General features: G+C 41.8%; 2 protein-coding genes across 4 annotated transcripts in view; both read right to left on the bottom strand.

Annotated features, from left to right (window-relative positions):
* Positions 1-348: 348 nt before the first annotated feature.
* On the bottom strand, positions 349-2955 carry LOC121277290. The gene has a single exon (XM_041186569.1). It carries the CDS (start codon positions 2725-2727, stop codon positions 2125-2127), a length of 603 nt encoding a protein of 200 aa, XP_041042503.1. The 5' UTR covers positions 2728-2955; the 3' UTR covers positions 349-2124.
* Positions 2956-13684: 10729 nt separating this feature from the next.
* Positions 13685-22529, bottom strand: part of ror2 (receptor tyrosine kinase-like orphan receptor 2) — a 341044-nt gene continuing 332199 nt past the window's right edge. For all 3 annotated transcript variants that reach the window (XM_041186822.1, XM_041186821.1, XM_041186820.1), the window contains one exon: positions 13685-16538. In XM_041186822.1, the coding sequence (XP_041042756.1) occupies positions 15090-16538 (1449 nt within the window). In that variant the 3' untranslated portion in view covers positions 13685-15089. The remainder of the gene's footprint in view (positions 16539-22529) is intronic.

Raw genomic sequence — 22529 nt, forward strand, 5'->3', positions numbered from 1 at the left:
TAGTGCCCCGAATTCGGGAAACAATTGTGACATAATGAAAAATCTTAAAACGCTTCATAGGCTCATTATTCAGCAGTGTTCAAACATAGCATTAACTGAAAAATCAGACATTTTTAAAAATCACCAAAGTTAAAGCTGGTGCATAAATTGAATTTGCTGTTTTTTTTAAAAAATGTTGAGTTTATTGGGATATTTTTGTTAATTACTCGAATGCCAAACGTAAGAGTTAAATTATGCAAAACGGCAGTTTGTGGGGCGGTGCAGAAAGGAATGTTCATTATCCAGGGTGCAAACGTTGCTTAAAACGCTGTCCATATTGCAAGGGAATGGAGAATCGCTAGTCTTTGCAATCGTCCTACAATTTTCTTTATTAGAGACTGTATCATAATTACAGCGATATTTCCGACAAAGAATTGTGATTATAAATGTCATCACACTGAAGTATCCTTTCATTCTCTGCAAAGAGATGCTAAAGTAACGGGAGAACAGAATACAGAAACCTCCGCAAAATAAGTTTTAAAATGCAGTGCCTCCAATTGCACCTTCGGTGTAACTTTGCATATACAAATTTGCCGTAGCAGCTCATGGGCTTTACGCCACACAAAATATTACAATAAAGCCACACACTTCCCATTCTCACTGTGATGAAAGAAATCCAAATCAACTGTGTTCAGTTTCATTTTAACAATTCTTGAGGATGAAAATATGATGCATAATCATACAGCGATTAAGCCACGGAGTAGTGGTGCTGATGTTACTCGAGAGCGGATCCACCTGCAGTGAACATTCTCCTCCAGAATGAATCGTATAAAACTTACACGAAAGCGGATTCATTCAGCAAGCCTTCGACATTAGGTCAATTAGATTACAAATGATCAAATTATACATTTTAAAAAACCAAGAACAACTTTGGAAAACCGCGACACAACGCAAATTGCTGCGAATTATCCACTTTAATAAACTAAGTGATCGGCTTTATTTGCCACTGTCGTTTGCTGAAATCACACCAGATTTTTCTCCACGCAAATGATTTCTCATGAAGCTTGCTTTAAGACAGAATATCACGATTCTGCACCAGTTCCCCAGTCCCGGCTGGTCTTCCTTATTCGAGTACACGGGATATGTAAGCTGCGCGCTTAAGCACAAGTCGCACGAGACACCCCCCGCCGCCGCCACCAAAACCAGAAAGTTTCCGATTTCAATTGCTGCTTTGCAGGGAGTTCGATCGATCAAACGGGACGGGACTACTATTGTCCTTACTACTCCCGGGCAAGGAGAGAAAAAGTTGGTTGGTTAAGTATACTTGTAATTAACATTCAAAATACCCTGATCCGACAGTCCCCAGCAGGACGGCTGATCTAGTTAACTGGAGTGGAGTTGTTAAAGAGATCTCACCATCCTTCAAAAATCCACCTCCAGGGTTTTTAAATAAACGTTTCTGTGTGGCTGCAAATTGCCTAGATCGCTTGTATATGAGGATTTACCACGGTGATGTTTTATTGTGATTAAAATATACCCACAAGACCTCACAGATAAAAACTGGACAGGTACAGATCGCTTTCTGCAAATTCCGTAACATATTTGCCAGAGAAGGCACAGCCTTTTAAAATACTGTTAACTGTGGAACAAACCAGTTCTAGTTAACAGTGTTGATTATATAAATAATCGTTTCTTTTCTTCAGAATTGTTTGAACCTCGGTTCTGTTTCCAATAGAGAGTAGTCTGCCCTGAATAAACTGCAGATCTATCTTTTCTCTTCACACCTTAATGGTAAGCAATCAAAAGCATCGTTACATCTCTACACCAAGCAATTCTTGGATTAAATTTGTGCAAAACATTGACTTTTTTTTAAAACCAGAAGCAGATGTAAAGCTGCTGAGCGAGAAAGCAAGCGTAACAACTGACCAGCAGGACGCAAATAGTAATTGTATAAAAACAGACACAAAAAAAAGGTCAGCAAAAGTCACATGAGGGGTAAAGTCCAGTGGATTCCAGCCTCCGGCGGTAGAGTCTGAAGCAGCTTCACTTCGGCGGAGAGCAGCAGTTGACTGCGGATACAGTTGGAGATCGACACCGGCAGCAACTTCTTCCCGCCCGGGACTCCAGTTCACCTGACCCCGCAACTCAGCTCGGCCTGGCGGCTGATGGCGGGCAGCTGGAGGAGATTTTCAGGCGCAGTTTGTGGGGTAAACTCCTTATCCAGGCCGGTTGGCTGCCGCCCCCTGGCACAGAGCCCGCTCCGTCCCCCGGCACAGAGCCCGCTCTGCTTCCCGGGCCCGGCTGCTCGTCTCCCTGAGTGTGGACAACGCCCCCCCGGGCAGCCGGAGAGACGGGCGGCGACGGCGGGCTGTCCGGGAGGCGCAGCGCCAGCAGGTGAGCCCGGAGCCGGCAGTTCTCCTCTAGCAGCTCCAGCAGCCGCCGCTCCAGCACCAACTCCCTGAAGCGTCGCTTCTGCCGCGACCTCCGCGCCGCCTCGTTGTTCCGGCGCCGCCGTTCCCAGTAAACGGAATCTTTCAGCTCCTCCGGGGTGAACTCGCGGCTCCGCCGGGGCGCAGGAACCTCCAGCAGCCGCTCGGAGCCTCGCACCAACAGGCAGGGGGAGCCGCTCAAAGCCGCGGCCACACCGTCCATCACCAGCGCCAGAGGCCCACCTTTCGCCGCACTTGTAGTGGCCGCGGCCACCCTCAGCTCCGCCTCTGCTCCGGATCCAACCACCTCCGGAGACATCTCATTGGCTTCAGGAGTGAGCCCAGCTAACCCAGCCCCAAACTTCAACCGAGTCTCCCCCCGCGGCCGTTAGACCGCCGCTGTTTACGGCGAATACCGTGTGCTCCCCTTTGCACAAACTCTGGATGCAAGAAGTGACTTCAAAACCATGAGGACACATCCTGGTGTGGTGAACAGCCACTGGTATTAGGCGGAGGTACCTGGCATGGTGCGGGGACCCCAGATACCCTGGGACATTGAGAGACACAGCTTCAGTTCTTGGAGAAACCATCTTTAATAAAGTAATACAAAAACAAAAATAAAAATACCTGGAAAAACTCAGCAGGTCTGACAGCACCTACGGAGATGAGCACAGTTAACGTTTTGAGTCCGTATGGCTCTTCAACGGAACTAAATAAAAATAGAAGAGAGGTGAAATATAAGCTGGTTTGGGGTTTGGGGTTTGGGGGGGGGGTGCGCTGGTGGGGTGAGGCGGTTGGAAAGGTAGAGGTGGATAGAGGGCCAGTGATAGGTGGAGATTGCCAAAAGATGTCATAGACAAAATGACAAAGGTATTGACTGTGGTGATATTAACTAAGAAATGTGCTAATAGGTGACATTAAGGGTAGAAAGGATGAGCAAGAGACAGATAGCCCTAGTTGGGGTTGGGGGCTAGGGATGGAAATAGGTTAAAAGGTAGAGATAAAACAATGGATGGAAATACCTTTAAAAATAATGAAAATAGGTGGGAAAAGAAAAATCTATATAAATTATTAAAAAAGGGAATCGGAAAGGGGGTGGGGATGGAGGAGGGAGTTCATGATCTAAAATTTGTTGAACTCAATATTCAGTCCAAAAGGCTGTAAAGTGCCTATTCGGAAGATGAGGTGCTATTCCTCCAGTTTGAGCTTCACTGGAACATTGCAGCAGGCTAAGGATAGACATGTGGGCATGAGAGCAGGGGGGTGGGGGGTAGGAGGGTTTGCGGAGGAGGAGAGGAAAAGTGTTTTCCTGCTCAGGAACCCATTTCCACTTGAGCCCCATGATATAATTGGTAGAGTTCCACAGGGCAATGTCATAGGCCAAACCATCTTCAGCTGCTTCACCAATGATTTTCCCTCTGAAAAAAGGTCAGAAGTAAGAATGCTTGCAGTGTTCATTCAATTTGCAATTCCTCAAATAATGAAGCAGGCCATGCCTGCATGCAGTAAGACCTGGACAACATTCAGACTTTGAGTGACTATTAGCAAGTAACATTTGCACCATACAAGTGCCAGATAATGACCACTTCCTATTGACGAATGGCACTCACATTTTCAAATCCATCACGGTCAACATCCTAGGGGGTTACCATTGATTAGAAACTTAACTAGAACAGCCACATAAATACTGTGACTACAAGAGCAAGTCAGAGGCTGGGAATTCTTTGACCAGTGTTTCGCCGTGTATGAGGTACAAACAAGTGTGTTGTGGAATACTCTCCACTGGCCTGGATGATGTCTGTCCAAGAGCATTAAAAAAGTTCGACATCATCCAGGACAAATCAGTTTGCTTGATTGGTGCCCCATCCAACACCTTAAACATTAAATCCCTCCATCAATAGCACAATGTATACCATAGACAAGATGCACTGCAGCAACTTGCCAAGGCTTCTTCGACAGCACCTTCCAAATTCATGACCTCTACCATTTAGAAGGATAACGGCAGCAGGTGCATGGGAGCATAACCACCTCCAAGGCACACACCACCCTGACTTGGAAATATAGCAATAGCCAGTCCTTCTTCATTGCTAAGTCAAAATCCTCGAACTCACTACCTAACAGCACCAGGGGCTACTTTCATTGTAGTAGTTCAAGAAGGCAGCTCACTGCCACCTCAAAGGCAATTATGATTGAAAAATAAATGCTTGAGTTGCCAATGACATCCACATCCTAAGAATCAATTAAAAAATCAGTCTCAAAAAGTTTCCCCAATGCCAATCTTAGGCTGACTGGCCTGTAGTTGCCAAGTTTATCCCCTCTCACTTTTTCTTTTAATAGGGGTTGTAGCATTTGTTATCTACCAGATCTCTTGCACCATTTCCATATCTATGGAGAATTGGAAGATTTTGGCCAGAATCCCTTTTGCAATTTCTACACTTGCTTCCCTCAGCAACCTCGGATGCATCCAGACCAGGTGACTTCCTACTTTTGAGCACTGTCAACCTTTTAAGTATCTTGTCCTTTTCCATTTTATCTTATTCAATTTCTCTACCACCCCTTCCTTTATTGCGGCATTGACAGCATCCTCTTCTTAACTGAAGACAGATGAAAAGTACTCATTTAGAACCTCAGCCATGCCCTCTACCTCCATAAGAACTTCTTTTTGGTCCAAATTTCCTTTCACTAACCTTTTACTATTTTTATGTTTATAAAAGACTTTTGAATTCCTAGTTATGTTACCTAGTAATCTATTTCAATACACTCTGCCACTTACTTCCTCTTCCGTTCTGCCTTGTACGCTTTGTATTCTGCTTGGATTCTCTACTGAATTATAAACCTACTGTTTATAATTAACTTCCGTTTACTGTTCCATTTCAACCTCTATACATTTAGCTTTGAATGCCCTTCCTTTCCTGCTTGTGTGAATGTTTCGAGTCTCTACCCACATTATCTCCTCTTTGAAGACTCTACATTGCTCATTTACTGTTATACCTGACAATGTTTGATTCGAATCCAGCTGGGACAGATTCCTTTTCAATTCACTGAAATTAGCCCTTCTGCAGTTGAATATTTCCATATTTGATTGTCACTTGTTCTTTTCCATTACTACACTAATCCAAATGATATTGTGAACACTGTTTCCCAAATGCTGTCCCACGGAAACATGTTCCATTTTTCCCACTTTCTTTTCCGAACTAAATGCTTCCTATTGGTTTGGAAATATATCGGTCAAGAAAATTCTCGTGCATTTTTTAAGGAATTCCTCTCCTTCTTTGCTCTTTACTTTGTTACTATTCCTGTCTATGTTGGGATAATTTAAGTCCTCCATTATCACTGAAGTTTTATGCATCATTCAGCAATTTTCCTAAAATGTTTCTTTTTTTAATCTCCATCCCACTATTTACTTGTCTTTGGTATAGATACAGCAGTGTAATAGCTTCTCTATTGTCCTTAATTCTAGCTAAATAGATTTTATCCTTGAACCCTCAAATATGTTATCCATTTCTAATGTTGCTGCCCCTTTTTTTCCTTTACTATATTTCCCGAATACACTGTAGTCAGGAATATTAAGTACCTATTCTTCCCCTTGTTTGAACCTGTTGTACATCATTATCATAGTCTCATGTAACGACTTGTGTCTGTAGCTCATCAACCTTATTTACTACACTCCAGGAATTTATCTGCATGCACTCCGAACCCATGTTAGTTGCCTCCCCTGTCTGATCTCTCCTATTTCTGAACTACCCTTTATTGTAATTTTTTTGACTCTCTCAGTCCTCTGTGCAGCTTATATGGAGAGATGATAGAGATGGCTCTCACTTTTTTCCATCTCTTGACTGACTGAAGACTGTTTCAAAAAAGCATTTTAACCACTGCTGCAATTCACAGGAACAGACAAATGACAGATTTTCTTGTAAGTTTTAAAAGAAAAATAAATGTTTATTATTCAACACGCGAATATATACGCAAACATACCCACTCGCACATTCGTACAGATGTACATACATTCGGAAAGATGGTGATTACAGAAGTAGCATGCATTTAGGTTTTAAGGTTCAGTAGTTCTTTGTCACATTTACTTTTCCCCAGGGTGAAGTCTTGAAATGATGCGGGCCTGTAATCCTTTACAGAAGAAAAGGATCTGCAGGTTTTAGGAAGATGCTTTGGCTGTTTATTGTTTGTGGTAGCAGATTTCTCTTGTTTCATTCCAGTCAACGTGCAGTATTGAAGCTCTGTAGCGAAACCCTGGTCCGGCTCCTCAGGTAGAGAGGTCAAGGCCAACCTGAATCTCTGCCTACTGGTGTTTCTTAGGCAGGGTCTTGTTCCTTTAGTGGTCTGGATGTTTCTCCACCTTGGCTCCAAAAACATGCCTCATTAAATCTTCTTGTCAGTAACCTAGTTTCTGTCATGTGACCACCGCATCTCTTTTCATTGTCCTCAAAAATAGTTTCTGATGGCTAGGCCATTAGCAAATATAAAGTCCGAGTATCACCCATTCATATAGCATCCTGATAAAATAGGGCTTTGCACACCCATTCTCTGGAATTCAACTTTGGAGTTGAAGAGTCTGCAAACAGTATTGTGAAACCAGATTTTTTAAGTGAGCTGGAAAAGTGCAGCCAAAAACTACAGGAAGGGTCATTTGCAGTTTAATGACTTTGTCAAGACTTGTCCAGACATGAGGGTTAGTTTATGGGATCTTGCAGTTCCAGGTGTATTGGCAGGAAATTGAACGCTCGACTCCATCTTTCTTTAAAGGAAAGAGTCAATTTTGGTTTTATACTTCAAAAGTCCAAATGCTTCGGTGCTTCTCCTCCTGCCAGATGCATTTAAAATCTCCCCCCCAGGACTGGTTAACCACCTCAAAAGGAGGTGGGTTCCAGTCCTGTTAAGGTGTAATTTATCTACATTGTATATGTTTCTCCTGCCTCTGGGAAATCTATGTAATATGGGAATGAAGTGGCAATATTTGAACCTTTTTTTAGGCCACTATTCCCAGCCACGATATGCCCATATTTTTGTTCATCTCCATTCAAAAAACATGCTGCAAAGTCCAAGGTGAGTTAGCATAGCACGTTTCTCAGTGGGTGAGGGTCCCAGGGAGGGAATTAGAGGATGTATTGTGTATCCATGATTAAGCTCTCGGCAAAACTTGGTCCGAGCGTGGTTAAGTCAGCCTAAGCTTTTACTGAGTGTTCCAGCTGTTCAACTTACTGCCAGTGGTGATGTGCTGTCCTTTATCAGTGTTAGGCAAGGCTTGGATCAGGGAAGGCATATATTTTCCTTCCACAGCTTCCAACCTCATAGTCTCCCAACCTTGGATGGCCCGCTTCTACCTCCTACCCACAAATCAAATCCACAAACAGGACTGTCCCGGCAGACCGATCATGTCAGCCTGTTCCTGCCCCACAGAACTCATTTCTTGCTATCTTGACTCCATTCTCTCTCCCCTCGTCCAGTCTCTTCAAACCTACATCCATGATTCCTCTGACACCCTACATCATATCAACAATTTCCAGTTCCCTGGCCCCAACCGCCTCCTCTTCACCATGGACATCCAATAATCCCTCTATACCTCCATTCCCCCACCGGGATGGTCTGATAGCTCTCCGTTTCTTCCTCGAACAGAGGCCCGAACAAACCCCATCCACCACTACGCTCCTCCGTCTGGCTGAACTTGTTCCCACACTGAACAATTTCTCCCTAAACTCCTCTCACTTCCTCCAAATAAAAGGTGTGGCTATGGGAACCCGCATGGGCCCCAGTTATGCCTGTCTCTTTATGAGGTATGTGGAACATTCCTTGTTCCAGTCCTACTCCGGCTCCCTCCCACAACACTTTCTCCAGTACATCGATGATTGCTTCAGTGCTGCTTCATGCTCTCATTTAGACCTGGAAAAATTTATTAATTTTGCTTCCAATTTCCACCCCTCCTTCATTTTCACATGGTCCATCTCTGACACTTCCCTTCCCTTCCTTGATCTCTCTGTCTCAATTTCAGGTGATAGACTGTCCATCAATATTCACTACAAGCCTACCAACTCCCACAGCTACCTCGGCTACAGCTCCTCACACCCTACTTTCTGTAAGGAGTCCATCCTTTTCTCTCTCAGTTTCTTCATCTCCGTCGCATCTGTTCTGATGATGCCACTTTCAAAAACAGTTTCTCTGGCATGTCTTCCTTCTTCCTTAACCGAGGTTTTCCGCCCACGGTGGTTGACAGGGCCCTCAACCGTGTCCAGCCCATCTCCCGCGCATCCGCCCTCACACCTTCCTCTCCCTCCCAGAACCATGATAGGGTCCCCCTTCTCCTCACTTATCACCCCACCAGCCTTCACATTCAAAGGATCATCCTCCCCATTTCTGCCAACTCCAGCATGATGCCACCATTGGAAACTGGAAGCAAAACACTTCTTCCCTTCAGCCCCCCGGTGGCATTCCATAGGGATCGTTCCCTCCGGGACACCCTGCTCCACTCCTCCATCACCCCCTACACCTCAACCCAATTTTGAGAATATCGTCAAGTTTGATATCCATCAGGTCATATTGTAGATCAAAGGATATATCTTCTGTTTTAGATTGGTTAAGCAAACTGCTAAGTGTATCCAATGTGACTATCAAGGTACCTGCTTGTGTCTAATCTCACAGTTGTAATCTTGAATCTTTATCAAGAGACATTGCAATCTTAGCAGAGCACTGGTCAGTGGTTTCTGCCAAATCAACTACAGTGGTTTCTGGTCAGTGTCTACCACAAATCATTTCCCAAATAGATAGGTATGAAAATACATGATTCCAAACACCAAAGCTAATATTTCCCACTCAATGTTGGAGTGGTTGAATTATATTACAGACAGATTTTGAAGCAAATGCAATCAATTTGCCTTTTTGTAGTATGCACGCTTTCAGGTCTTCCTGTGAGACATCTATCTCCAGGGTAGTTGTCTCCCTAGGATCATAAAATTGCAATGTTGATGCTTCTGATATTGATTGTTTCAATGCTTTGAAGAGGTATTGGTGGTCTTTATGCCATAGGAAAGGCACATCCTTTCGCAACAATTTCCTTAGCGAGGATGATCTTTGAGCAAAATTGGGAATTTATGGAGACAAGAAATTAAACAGACCCAGTAATCTTTAAAAATCACCCTTACCTTGAGGAATTGGCATGACCTTTATATCCTCAATTTTACTTGGATTGGAACATATGCCAGGACTAGAATAAATAGTACTGAAGAAATTGATCTTCTGCATCTTGATGGCACATACAGACCATTTAACACCAATCCCTCATTATGTGCTGCATGCATCAATAAGTGCAAATTATGGTCATGTTCTTGCTTTGTTCTTCCCACAACAGCAATGTCATTAATGATACAGATGCATCCTGGCAGTGCATGTAATGTGGCCCACTTAAGCTTGAAAAAGATCCTGGCTAACTGATAGCCTGAAAGGAAGACATTGAAAACAGTATAATCCAAATGGGGTACAGAGTGTAGTAAACTCTTGGGACTTCTCCGCCAGGGATACTGAGTAGTCATCATGCTTTTGCATCAAGCTTCAAGAGAATTTTGCATATGAAAATCTAAGATTTAACTCTTCTAATGTGGATAATTTGCAAGGACAATGTTTCAAAGCTGCATTTAAATGTCATGGATTGAGGCATACTCTCAATGACCTGTCCATCTTGTAATTGAGCTGCACCAATCTGTGTACGCTTGTGCTCTTCTGATAATTCAATTTTTCTCCATTTTGTCTAGTTTGACCTTCAATTTATCTTGTATGTGGATGCTGCAGTTACATGGTGGATCAATTGATGGACTTGCATTCTCCTGCAAGTGTATTGTTGCAGCTCCCTTGAAACTGCTATTTTGTCAAAACATTCTGAATATTTTGATGTTAGGTCGTGAACTGAGGTGATAGTAGTTTCTGAGTTTGATCTGCCATTTAAGGTCTGACTAATTCCATGGATTGTCACTGGTGCGAGGTCATGGCATGCCGGTAGACCTGCGATCACTGGGTCTTTAGTCTCCATGATGTAGAACATCTATGGCACTGAGGAGGATTGATTGTACTTGCACTCCAGGACTATGGGTCCTGTGCATGGAATTAGTGAACCTTTGTATGCTAGAACTTGCATAGTAGTGATCTCACCATGGCCTTCCATATCTATGGATACATGTCTTTTAGAATTTGCAGGGGTAGAATGTTGGCACTTTCCCGTGTTAATCTTGGCCAATAATGAATCATGACCAACTTTCTTAGGACAGATAATTTGAATCTTGGCAAACACTTTGGATGGCGTGATGGTATGTTTTCCATGAGATTGATGATGTGAAACCTGTATTCACTACTCTTTATCTTGTTGTGCACATCATCATTTTCTGGTTTGGCAATCACTTCACGTGTTTTTTATAGGATTCAGATGGTCTTTCTTATTGCTTGAGGATACCCATTGTGCGTGGTCTATTTGGATCAGTGCATGGCTCTTTGTAGCTGCATCAGCCTTTGATGTATAGTGCACTGCTGCTACCAATGGCCCTTTCTGCCACATGATTTTGCAGAAATGATGTAAAGCTGGGCATTTTCTTGGGGCGTGCAGAAGGACACAACTTCCACATGTCTTGCTAGGTTTAAGTGTTCTAGTGAGTCAGTCAACAATTGGAGTTTACTTAGGACCTGTAAGCTTCATTGACCTGCAAGGATCACTTCGTACTTAAGTCCATCCTTAAGTAATTGGTCAATGCTATACATTTTGGGCTGTCTAGCAGATATTTCTAGAATGGCTCCATGGGAGTGGATGCGATCACCAACTCAACAATTCTGTCTGCTAGCTCTGCATTTGAAAAATCTGCTGATTGAAGTAGTTTATGGATTCTGTAGGCTGTTGTCGAAATGACATGAGCTCTAGTTGTTGAGTTTAACCTGACACAGAACTGGTCTTCCAATATAGTCCATATCTTTTGGGGATCTTTTATCTCTTCTTCTGTTAATCGTGAAGTGTTTAGCCTGTGTAGACCTTCATTCCCTGTTACTAGGTGAATCTTCATGGCTTGCTTGTCTGGTTTGGACTCACCTGGATCAAGAAACCAAAGCTCTGTACAGTGTTTAAAGATTTTAAATTTGTATAGGTGGTCAGATGCATCTCAATTCAAACTGGGGAATTTTGTGGACATTTTGACCATATTCCTTTGATCTTCCTCCTTGTTTTATTCAATTTATTTTTTCAGCAACTCCCTTAGCCCCCTATTATAATTGCAACCTTTTCTGGCCTGATTTTTATGATGGCTGTGTTTGTTTTCTTTGTTTGACTCTTCCTAGCAGACTATCAATCCAGCCCATGCCCTGATCACTCGCCTTTTCCAACTGCACTAACCCAGTGCTGGTCTGCTCGATGCACTGTCCCACTCAATGAACTGACAGGCTATGCACTGCAATATCATTACGAGAGATCAGTCTGCTTACCAGCTCTTTATTTGAGCACTACCTCTGCACCATGTCTTCAAAGCTTTTCTGTGCAATAACCACGCTACGATTTCAACACTTCTGGTGCTGCGGCTTTATTGCAGTCTGATTAAAACGTTGAAAGTCATCTCAAGTCATGTAGCATGATCTAAGGCTGTTCACCATGATGTACCTGTACTTCATCTTGCTGCCAGGCTGTTTGACCACTGCTGAACACTTTGTTGTGCTTTTATCATGTTATAATGGCACCAATCACTCATAAGAAATTAGGTAAACGTGTTGTGGGTTCATTTATTTAGACTGGACACACAAGAACATTTATACAAAAGGTAGAATGCTTGAAGACATCAACAGTAGAGCTGTGTGTGCTGTGTTCTGCTCACAGTCCAAAGTTAAACTGAGACTGGGTCACATTTCACACTTCTGATAGCATGCCGCATCCCTTAAAGGCACATTACAACACTTCTAAGAAAATAAGTTGGTGGGCAAAAATGGCTAATTGGCATTTCTACCTGAATGCAAGGTTGAGTTCATGTCATGGGCAAGTGGGCAGAGGAAACCATTTTTGACATCATGCTATAGACTTCTCTACAAGTCAGTGAATATCAAAGACAGTAGTCCTGTGTGGTCAGCAGACAGAAGAGGCTGTTCGGCTTTGCGAGCTACCACAACTGGATACAGAAGGGAGATGTTCCCTGGTCGACAATACACATCCCGCAGCCTTCTGCAGATTCTGAAAGATGAAGAAGAATCAGCAGAACACGTTTTACTGCTGGTGGTGAATTTCAGGAACTCTCCGAAAACTGAGGAAGGTCCCTGGAGGCGGTCTCTCAGAGTTATTATATGGCGAAGTGGGAATACAGGAACCCATTGGAGGTGTGTGGGGGAGGGGGGCAGAGTGGGAAATCAGTGGGCTCTTTGCTGTAAGGACTGTAATTCCACGGAGAGTGTGATGTGTGATAAGTATAAAAGAGAAAGATTCCTCTCTGTAACTTAAAGTTTAAGTTGCTTACAAAAAGTATTTAGTCAATAGTGCTTTTAGTCATTTGTTACAGTCAAAGTTTTAAAACACGAAATCTTGCTGTGTCATTCTTTCAGCTAATAACTGGAAGTTTGAACCTCTTTTTAAAAATTATCAGTCTAGCCAGAGATCGTAACACCATAAACAGTCCCTAGGCTTTGAATCTGGTTTAACGATGTATGGTTCCTTGTAATACTGTAGAAAATAAGTATATGCAGAGGGTAAGAGAAGAAAAGTTGTGCAAGCTCCATCAAGTCTGCATAGCCATCCAAACTGCTAGGAGTGTGTATTTTTTCAATAACTGCCACTTGGTGTAGAAGGTTGAGGTGTAATATCAGTAGCAGTGTTTTATGTGTACCTTTTATTTTAAACAGTAAACAAGTTACTGTTTCTTGCGAATCCTGCAGTTTAGTCACAACAAAACAAGGAAAATCTGTAGTTTAAATTCACTGGGACAGTTGGTCATGGTTCTCACATAATAAAGGTGGAATGAGCTCTGTTTAGTTACTGTAGTTTGGGACGCTTATTGATCTTTGTTATCAGTTCTTAAGAATAAAGCACAACAGACTAGAAACATAAAATAAAGCTGAATTTTGGAGACTTCTAAAATCAGGAAAAAAGCCTATGTAAAATTGGATTATTGAAGGAAGTCAGAATTGCATGAAAACAAATCAGTAAAAACATTTTGCTTAAACTTATGTCATAAGATGTTCATTTGAAGGTGTAGAAGTCACCTGTGCCACATGTAGTGTAGCTTATTACCAAAAACAATCTTTAGCAAGAAACTGCATATGTCTGATGTTTAATCACTTTATTTGAAATGCTATGTGGTTTGGTTTACAAAATATATAAACAGTGCGCTCATTACAGTAATGCAAATCTTCTGGTGTGTTTAGCAATAACCTCCATATAAACTAAACAGGAAATTTAAAGGTCATTCAATAAAGAGGAAATCAAACTAAGTGGAATAAGTATTTACTTAGTAAGTTTCCAGTTAAATTATAAAATCAAACTTTTGTTTCATTGCAGGTATATGTCAAAAAACGTCATGAAACATAAATTACAATTAAAGCCTTGAGGTTATTAAAATGCAAAGGTCTTTTTCTGTACAGCATATTTCTTTTAAAAAGGTAACAAAAGGAAAGAATGGACCCAATATGCAAAATAGTTTTAATAGAATGTCAGTTTAAGAAATAATAGGATTTTTGTTAAAAAGTGAGTATTCATGTTTTTTGTATTTACAAAGAATATTTCACTTAATGTGGAAAAGTGGAAACTTTTAATCAATTAATTGACATTTTACATGTAAAATATAGAACAAGGCAGTTAAACAGTCATTTGGTGGTTAATATGAAACAATAATAATGTAGTTTGGTTTATCATATCTGCTCCTTCTCAGTGTTGCTGTTGGATGCCACACAGTAGCTACCTGTACACCAGTTCTCTTTCGTAAAATGGTAGGATATTTTGGAATCCTCATTCATTCTCCTTTTTTTCCATGTACATTTCTTCAGGTTATTTACAGCCCAGCCTGCATCACTTCAGTTATGAATTGATTGACTGCTGGGAGCCAGAAGACTGCTGGTATGGGTTGACAATACTGTTGGAGTTATCAGAATGTCCTTTCTTTGCATTCTACTAAAATGTTTATAAAATGACTATGAATAACACCATTCAAGTGTACAAATATGTACAATGAAAGTACCTCCATTGAAAATTGGAGGATAGTTGTTGCTAGTTTTCCCCATGCATCAGCTTTTACTTCATAAAGTGTGTTTAATACAGTTCAATGTGTCAGCATATAGGTTATTGTGTTATATAAATATGAGGTATTGCTCGACAATGTAAAGTTGCACAGCAACAGTAGAAAATCGAAACTGCTTATTCAGTCGAGTCACGCACCTCCAGAACACTCTTCGGTTCAAATCTGCCTTTGCGGATGCATGCATTCCACTGAACAGTGAATATAAATTGCAATGATCAGGGCTTTCTTACTGTGCCAGCTGCAAATGACAAATTTGAGGGCAGCCTAATACAAAAAGACAGGGCACAGATAGATTGAACCTGTGTCATTAATGAACCGAGATGTTCTTTTTAAAGAAAAATAATAGGTTTAATACTTTTGCTATTTCACATTCTTTTTTATTATCACTAATGTGTTAGTAATGATTGTGGCCTCATCGTTTTCTGGAAAAAATAGTTCATGCTTCTGTATCCACTTCCGCATCAGCTGTTTGTGGTATGTCAGCATCACCGAGTAATTCAGTTTCTGGTACCAACATTTCATCATCTTGGAGATTCTCAGACGCAGGTACTTCATCTACAACAGTGGGTTCATTTGGCTCATCTTCTGTGCCATTTGACTGGTCGGGGATCAAAGCAATGCGATCTGTACCGGATGCATTTGAGGGCGCTGTTGTTACATAACCCGTGCTTGTGGAGCCACTTCCACTGTTATGGGAACCCGTCTTTGGTACTATTTGTGGGGGTAACTGCTGAGGCATCTGCATCTGGATTTGCATTGGGTAATAATTTGGCAAATAGGCACCATAGGTTGGCATTGGCTGGTAGCCATTTACTGGAATGTACAATTGAGGTGGTGGAACCATCGGCCGTATCTGTCCTTTTACAGGTATGAATTGAGGTGGTGGAAAATGTGTTTTTTGCTTTGGTCCCACATATCTTGCATTACTAACATTACTGACTGGACTAGTGCTGAGGGAGCTAGTCTGTGTGGCATTGCTGCCCCCAGAAGGAGGAGCTGAGCTGTTATAGTTGGACAGATTTTCCCACGTTCGGAGTCTTGTGTGGATGTCTTTAAACCGTGGCCTTCTTGATGGAAATTCATTCCAACACTCCAGCATCAGACTGTATACCCAGGCTGGGCAGTCATCTGGACAGGGCAACACATGACGATTTCTTATCATTTCTATGACGTCTTGATTGGAATACCCACAATATGGTTGCAGGCCGTAGCCAAATATTTCCCATGCCACTACCCCAAAAGACCATACGTCAGAATCAACAGAAAATTTGCCATATACGATAGCTTCAGGTGGCATCCAGCGAATCGGTAGAAGTGAATTTCCCATCAACTTGTAGTAATCTGCGGAGTAAACCTCTCTGAAAATGCCCAAATCGGATATTTTTACATGGAGCTTATCACAGACCAAGACATTCCTAGTGGCCAAATCCTTGTGCACGACATGGTGGCCGGATAGGTATTCCATGCCTGCTGCTATCTGAGTCACAATGTGCAGAAAGTCAGCTGGCTCCAGGGCAGACTTCACTGTCCTATCATCATCGCTACTTCCAACATCTGAATGTGGTGACCGCATTACTAGGAATTCATGGAGGTCACTCTGGGAAGGGTAACTAAAGATCATGCTCATGGGTTGCTCTTTGGTTACTATGCCAAGCAGACAAACAATATTTGGATGCTGCAGCCGAGATCGCATCAAAGCTTCATGTTTGAATTCTTCTCTGAGTGACACTTCGGTTTTGTCCTTCATGGTTTTAATAGCTATAACTTGTGCTTGTTCACCAGGGCCTGTGCTGTACAGATGTCCCTTGTACACTTTCCCAAATCGATCCTCTCCAAGTTCTTCCATGAATCGCACTGCAGATAGACAGATATCTTTCAATTTCCCCTAGAAGGACAATCCAAAAGAAATTGGTTAACAAAAATATCAGGGGTAGAGTTTCCCCATTGCACAATGCGCTTGAAATTGGGCTGGTCAGATCACAATAAAAGTTTCCAATTAAATTAATTTGCGCAGTTACAAACTTAAAATCTTCAATAAGCCAGTGGAATTGGACAGTGTGATGAAACGTAATAATTTATTTTTGTTTCTTTCTTGCTGTTTTTAAGAGCGCTAACTGGTCCGTTTTTGTTAATACATCTAGAATAGGTTTATCAGGGAAAAATAAGCATTTTTAACAAGTGTGTAGTCCACTAGCTGTGGGTAACCCAACTTAAAATAATTAAAAATGGTTTTAAACTATGCTGACTCATTTAACAGTTTCATTGTACACTAGTCAGTTTCTTGGGAAACTAAATACTTTTGATATTAAAAAAAACATCTAAAATGTAGCTATTAAGACTCATGCACTGAAGCAAATGAACGCAGATTGAATTTCCCAAACCAAGCATTATGGGTGGAATCTTGCAATGTCAACCTGGAATATGTTTTTTGAGCGGGGCCTGATTTGGTCAAATTGAATCTTAAGCCAGGGGGAAAGATTGTAGAAAAAACAAACGTATAACTGTGTAACTCACTCTCGTTTAAAATTTCCTGATTTGTTGTGCTGATTCAGTCGATATTGCCTGGATTACACTGATATCACTAGTTTTAACAAGTGGAAACCTGATCCTCAATATTTCATGCAACTTAAAAACAAAATCATTTTCCTGTTTTTTGACAACATATTAATCTTTTAAAATTACTGCCTATTTTTCCCAAAATAAACCTTAGACTAATCCCATAAGCAAAAACCACTTTTATCTAATGGACAGGTGGACAACATATTTAACATTTATCTTTATATACTGAAAGCTGAACAAATACACAGCACACTAAATTATGTAATTGAAGAATAAGTTAATTTGAATTTATTAAAAGGATGAACTATGAGTTTTTCCCCCCAAATTATTGATCTTGACTGAGTTGTGAGGATGGTGAGGATGAAATAGTGGATGAAATGCACCAGGTCTTTCTTACATTTAAACTGTTGTTGTCATGCTTGAGGCATTCTGTGACCAGTGGGCATGAAGAGGTTAGAGTACATAGCTGACACATTGATTTGGTTTTCTATAATTAACTATAATTCTCAGTTTGTTGATGGTGCCAGTTTAAAAAGGGACACATTTTAACAATACTCAGCCTAATTGGAAATATCCATAAAAAGAGTTTTCCATGTATTTAATGAGAATTGAGTTTTAGAGGAGGTCAACTGACAAGTTTTTCAGCAAAGGTGTTGTGGCAGATAACTCCTGAGAAAAGGATGAAAATAAACAAATCAAACAGTATATATGATTTTTAAATTCCCATAACATAATTACGCATAACAATTTGGTTGAAATCATAGAGTAGTACAGCACAGAGGGATGACATTTGGCCCACCAAGTCTGTGCCACTCCCTGGCTTTCTCCATATCACTGCAAGTGTTTATCTAATTCGCTTATGAAAGTTATTATTGAATCTGCTCTAACCACCCAAAAGGCAATGCATTCCAAATCCTAGTCATTCCTTACGTAAACAATTTTTTAAACTGATGTTGCCTTTGTATTTTTTTGCCAATCACTTAAATCTGTGCACTCTTGTTTTTTACTCTTTAGCCTTCAGAAAAACAATCTCTTTATTTATTCCATCTAAACCCTTAATAATTTTAAACACCTTTATTAAATCACCTATTTGCTTTCTCTGCTCCAAGGAGAACAACTCCAACTGCTGCAGTCTATTCACATAAACTTAATTTGTTATCCCTGGAATCATTATAGTAAATCTCTTCTGCACCTTCTTCAAAGCTTCAAATTCTTCCTAAAGTGTGATGATCAGAAGTGGACACGCTACTCCTGCTGGGATAATAACAATAAATAATAAACACTTAATTAACCAAAACTTCCTAGGTTTTGTACTCTTTGCCTCAATTTCTGAAACCCAGGATTCCATATGCATTATTAACCGTGTTGCTAATCAGTCCAGCCACCTTCAAAGATTTGCGCACAAGCTCCCAGTTGCCTGTTCTTGCAGCCCTGTTAAAATTGGACTTTTCTTTAATGTTTGGTCTCTCTTCTTTCTTCCTAATAAAATGTATCATCTCACACTTCTCTGCATTGAATTTCATCTGCCACATGTTTGCCCATGCCAACAGCCTACCTATGTCTTCTTGAAGTTTATTATCTCCTTCACTGTATACTTACGCTTCCAAGTTTCATGTCATCTTCAGTTATAGAAATTGTATCCAATACCCTCAAGTCCAAGCCATTAATGACATCAAAGACAGTAGTTGTCCTAGTACTGATCCTTGGGAAAAACTTCATTTTATGCCTCCCTCCAGTCAAAAAACCAGCCACTCGGCACAACTCTGTTTTCTATCCCCATTTCATTTTGTATGCATGTTGTACAATCCCTTTTATCCCGAGGGTTTCAATTTTCCAAACAACCCTAGTATGTGGTATATCATAACTTTTGAAAGTTCACAGAAACATCAACTGCACTGCCCTTATCTACCCTTTCTGCACTCCTTTATTAGTCCATGCTTGTCCAAGTGGTTTTACTACTATGACAAGAACCTCGCATCAGATTGTTATTATACAATATTAAAGCAAAGCAGTTCTCTCCACAGCTCGTTGAGTAAATGCAGTGTATGTCAATTACTGCCCACAAACACTTGGAAGATCCATCTCAGCCTTAATCTGTACTGAATTAGATGAACTTGGTTCGAGCAGCAGCAGATGTACTATTGGTTTGAGAGGCGCTTCCACTTTTGTTTACTGTCACATGTCACCTGCTAAAAAATGAGGTGTGGATATGGGGGCAGTGTGTAAGGATTGAGTTCAGTTGTGATGTACCATAGCTTGCCAATAAGCATTATAAAGTTTCATAAATTAAAAAAGCTTCATTGGGTGATATATGGATGAATAGAGCGCAGGTGGGAGGAAAAAGGACACGGAAGTACCTATACTTTTTGAATTAGAATCCAGCGTAAGACAAAAGGGCGAAAAAATGATTGTTCTGGACAAAACTGTATTTGGGCTTTGACTGCTATATAAACTGGAAAGCTTTAATACATATTTTGTTGTGCATTTGTGGGATATGGGCATCATTGGCAAGGACAGCATATAATTACCCTCGAAGGTGGTGGTGAGTCACCTTCTTGAACTGCTGTAGTCTGTGTGGTGCACATATCTCCACAGCGCTTTTAGAGAGGGGTTCCAGCTCTGGCTACATTCAGGCAAGGACTGCTTCAGTAACTGAGGAGCGTGAGTGGTACTGAACACTGCAATCATCAGCAAACATCCTCACTTTTGATGTGATGATAGAGGGAAAGTCATTGATGAAGCCTCTGAAGATGGTGGTGCTGAGGACACTGGACTGAGGAACAACCACAGGATTATTCTCGGGCTGAGATGAGTGCCTTCCAATAAATACAATCATCTCCCTTTTGCTAGGTATGACTCCAGCCAGTGGAGAGTTTCCCTCCCTGATTCCCATTGACTTCAATTTTACAATCGATCCTTAATGCTATACTTTGTCAAATGTCAAGGGCAGTCACTCCTAGTCACTCACATCTGGAATTCAGATCTTTTGTTCATGTTTGGACCAAGGCTGCAATAAGTGATGGAGCCAAATGATCTGGTGGAACCCAAACCAGGTATCAGTTAGCAGGTTGTTGTTGTATAAATGCTGCTTGATAGCACTGGTGACAAAACCTTCCATACTTTGCTGACGATTGGGAGTATTGGCTGGATTGGATTTGTCCTATGTGTGGAAAGGTCATACCCGGGCAACTTTCCACTTTGTCAGGTAGATGGCAGTATTGTAGCTGTCCTGGAACAGCTTGGTCAGTTTTGGAGCACAAGATTTCAGCACTGCAGCCAAGATGTTGTCAGGACCTATAGCCTCTGCTGTATACAGTATACTCAGCCATTTCTTGATATCACATGGAGTGAAGTGAATTGGCTGAAGTCTGGATAATCCACTCGGCACTTTTGGCTGAAGGTGGTTGCAAATGATTCAGCCTGGTCTTTTGTCCTCACATGCTGGTCTCTGCCATCATAGAGGCTGGGGGGGGCGGTACAGGGAGCTTCCTCCTCCACTTTATTTGCCATTTATGGCTTGATGTCATAGGAATGGTGGTGGTGTGTGTGTGGAGCTGGAGGACGTGGGTGGGGTTCTGGGTGGGAGCTTTGTGTCGGTGTTCACGGGTGAAGGGGACAGCGTGGGTATGGAAATCAGGCAGAGGGACTGTGATATAATGAAAGAAATTAGCATAGAAAGGGAAGAGATTCTAAGTGGCCTGGCAGGCTTAAAAGTAGATAAATCTCCAGGCCCGGATGAAATGTATCCCAGGCTGTGTAGTGAGGCAAGGGAGGAGATAGCAGGGGTGCTGGTAATAATTTTCAAAACCCCTCTGGCCACAGGAGAGGTGCCAGAGGACTGGAGGACAGCCAATGTGGTATCGTTATTCAAGAAGGGAGGAAAGGATAAACCAGGGAACTACAGGCCAGTCAGTCTAACCTCAGTGGTGGGGAAACTATTGGAAGCATTTCTGGGGGACAGAATTAATCTACACTTGAAAAGACAAGGATTAATCAAGGACAGTCAGCATGGTTTTGTTAAGGAGAGGTCATGTCTGACTAATTTGACTGAATTTTTCGAAGAGGTGACCAGGTGTGTAGATGAGGGCAATGTATTAGATGTAGTCTACTTAGACTTCAGCAAGGCTTTTGATAGGGTCCCACATGGGACACTGATAACGGAGATAAGAGCCCATGGGATCCAAGGCATTTTGGCAATTTGGACCCAGAATAGGCTGAGTGCCAGGAAGCAGAGGGCGATGGTGAAGGGGTGTTTTTGTGTCTGGATGCCGGTGTCCAGTGGGGTTCCACAGGGATCCTTGTTGGGTCCCTTGCTGTTTGTGGTATATATAAACAATTTAGACTTGAATGTAGAAGGGTTGATCAGTAAGTTCGTGGATTACACGAAAATTGGTGGGATGGTAAATAGTGAAGAGGATAGCCTTAGATTACAGGAGGATATAGATGGGCTGGTCAGGTGGGCTGATCAGTGGCAAATGGAATTTAATCCAGATAAGTGTAAGGTGATGCACTTGGGCAGGACAAACAAGGCATGGGAATATATAATGAATGGTAGGATCCTGGGAAGTACCGAGGATCAGAGGGACCTTGGTGTGCATGTCCACCGGTCCCTTATGGTAGCGTGACAGGTAAATTAGATGGTTAAGAAGGCATATGGGATATTTGCCTTTATTAGCCGAGGCGTAGAATATAAGAGCAAAGAGGTTATGCTGGAACTCTACAAAACGCTGGTTAGGCCACAGCTAGAGTATTGCGTGCAGTTCTGGAATCCGCATTATAGGAAGGATATTATTGCACTAGAGAGAGTTCAAAGGAGATTTACCAGGATGTAAACTTGGGCTGGAGAGTTTTAGTTATGAGGAGAGATTGGATAGACTGAGGTTATTTTCTTTGGAGCAGAGGAGATTGAGGGGGGATGTGATTGAGGTGTGTAAAATTATGAGGGGCATAGGTACACTAGACAGGAAGGAACTTTTCCCCTTGCTGGAGGGATCAATAACCAGGGGGCATAGATTTAAGGTAAGGGGCAGGAGGTTTAGAGGGGATGTGAGGAATAATTTTTTCCCCCAGAGGGTGGTGGGAATCTGGAACTCCCTGCCTGAAAGGGTGGCAGAGGCAGAACCCTTCATAACATTTAAGAAGTATTTGGATGTGCACTTGCAATGGCATGGCATACAGGGCTATGGGCCTAGTACTGAAAAATGGGATCAGAATAATTAGGTACTTGTTTGACAGGCGCAGACTTGATGGGCCAAAGGGCCTTTTTCTGTGCTGTAGACCTCCGCGATTATGAATGCAGAGCTTTGATCTGATCTGT

This window comes from Carcharodon carcharias, chromosome 4, assembly GCF_017639515.1.
Source record: "Carcharodon carcharias isolate sCarCar2 chromosome 4, sCarCar2.pri, whole genome shotgun sequence".
NCBI classification, from domain to species: Eukaryota; Metazoa; Chordata; class Chondrichthyes; order Lamniformes; family Lamnidae; genus Carcharodon; species Carcharodon carcharias.

Excerpts from the sequence above, each read along its gene's own strand:
- LOC121277290 (XM_041186569.1), bottom strand. The coding sequence starts at position 2,727 with ATGTCTCCGGAGGTGGTTGGATCCGGAGCAGAGGCGGAGCTGAGGGTG.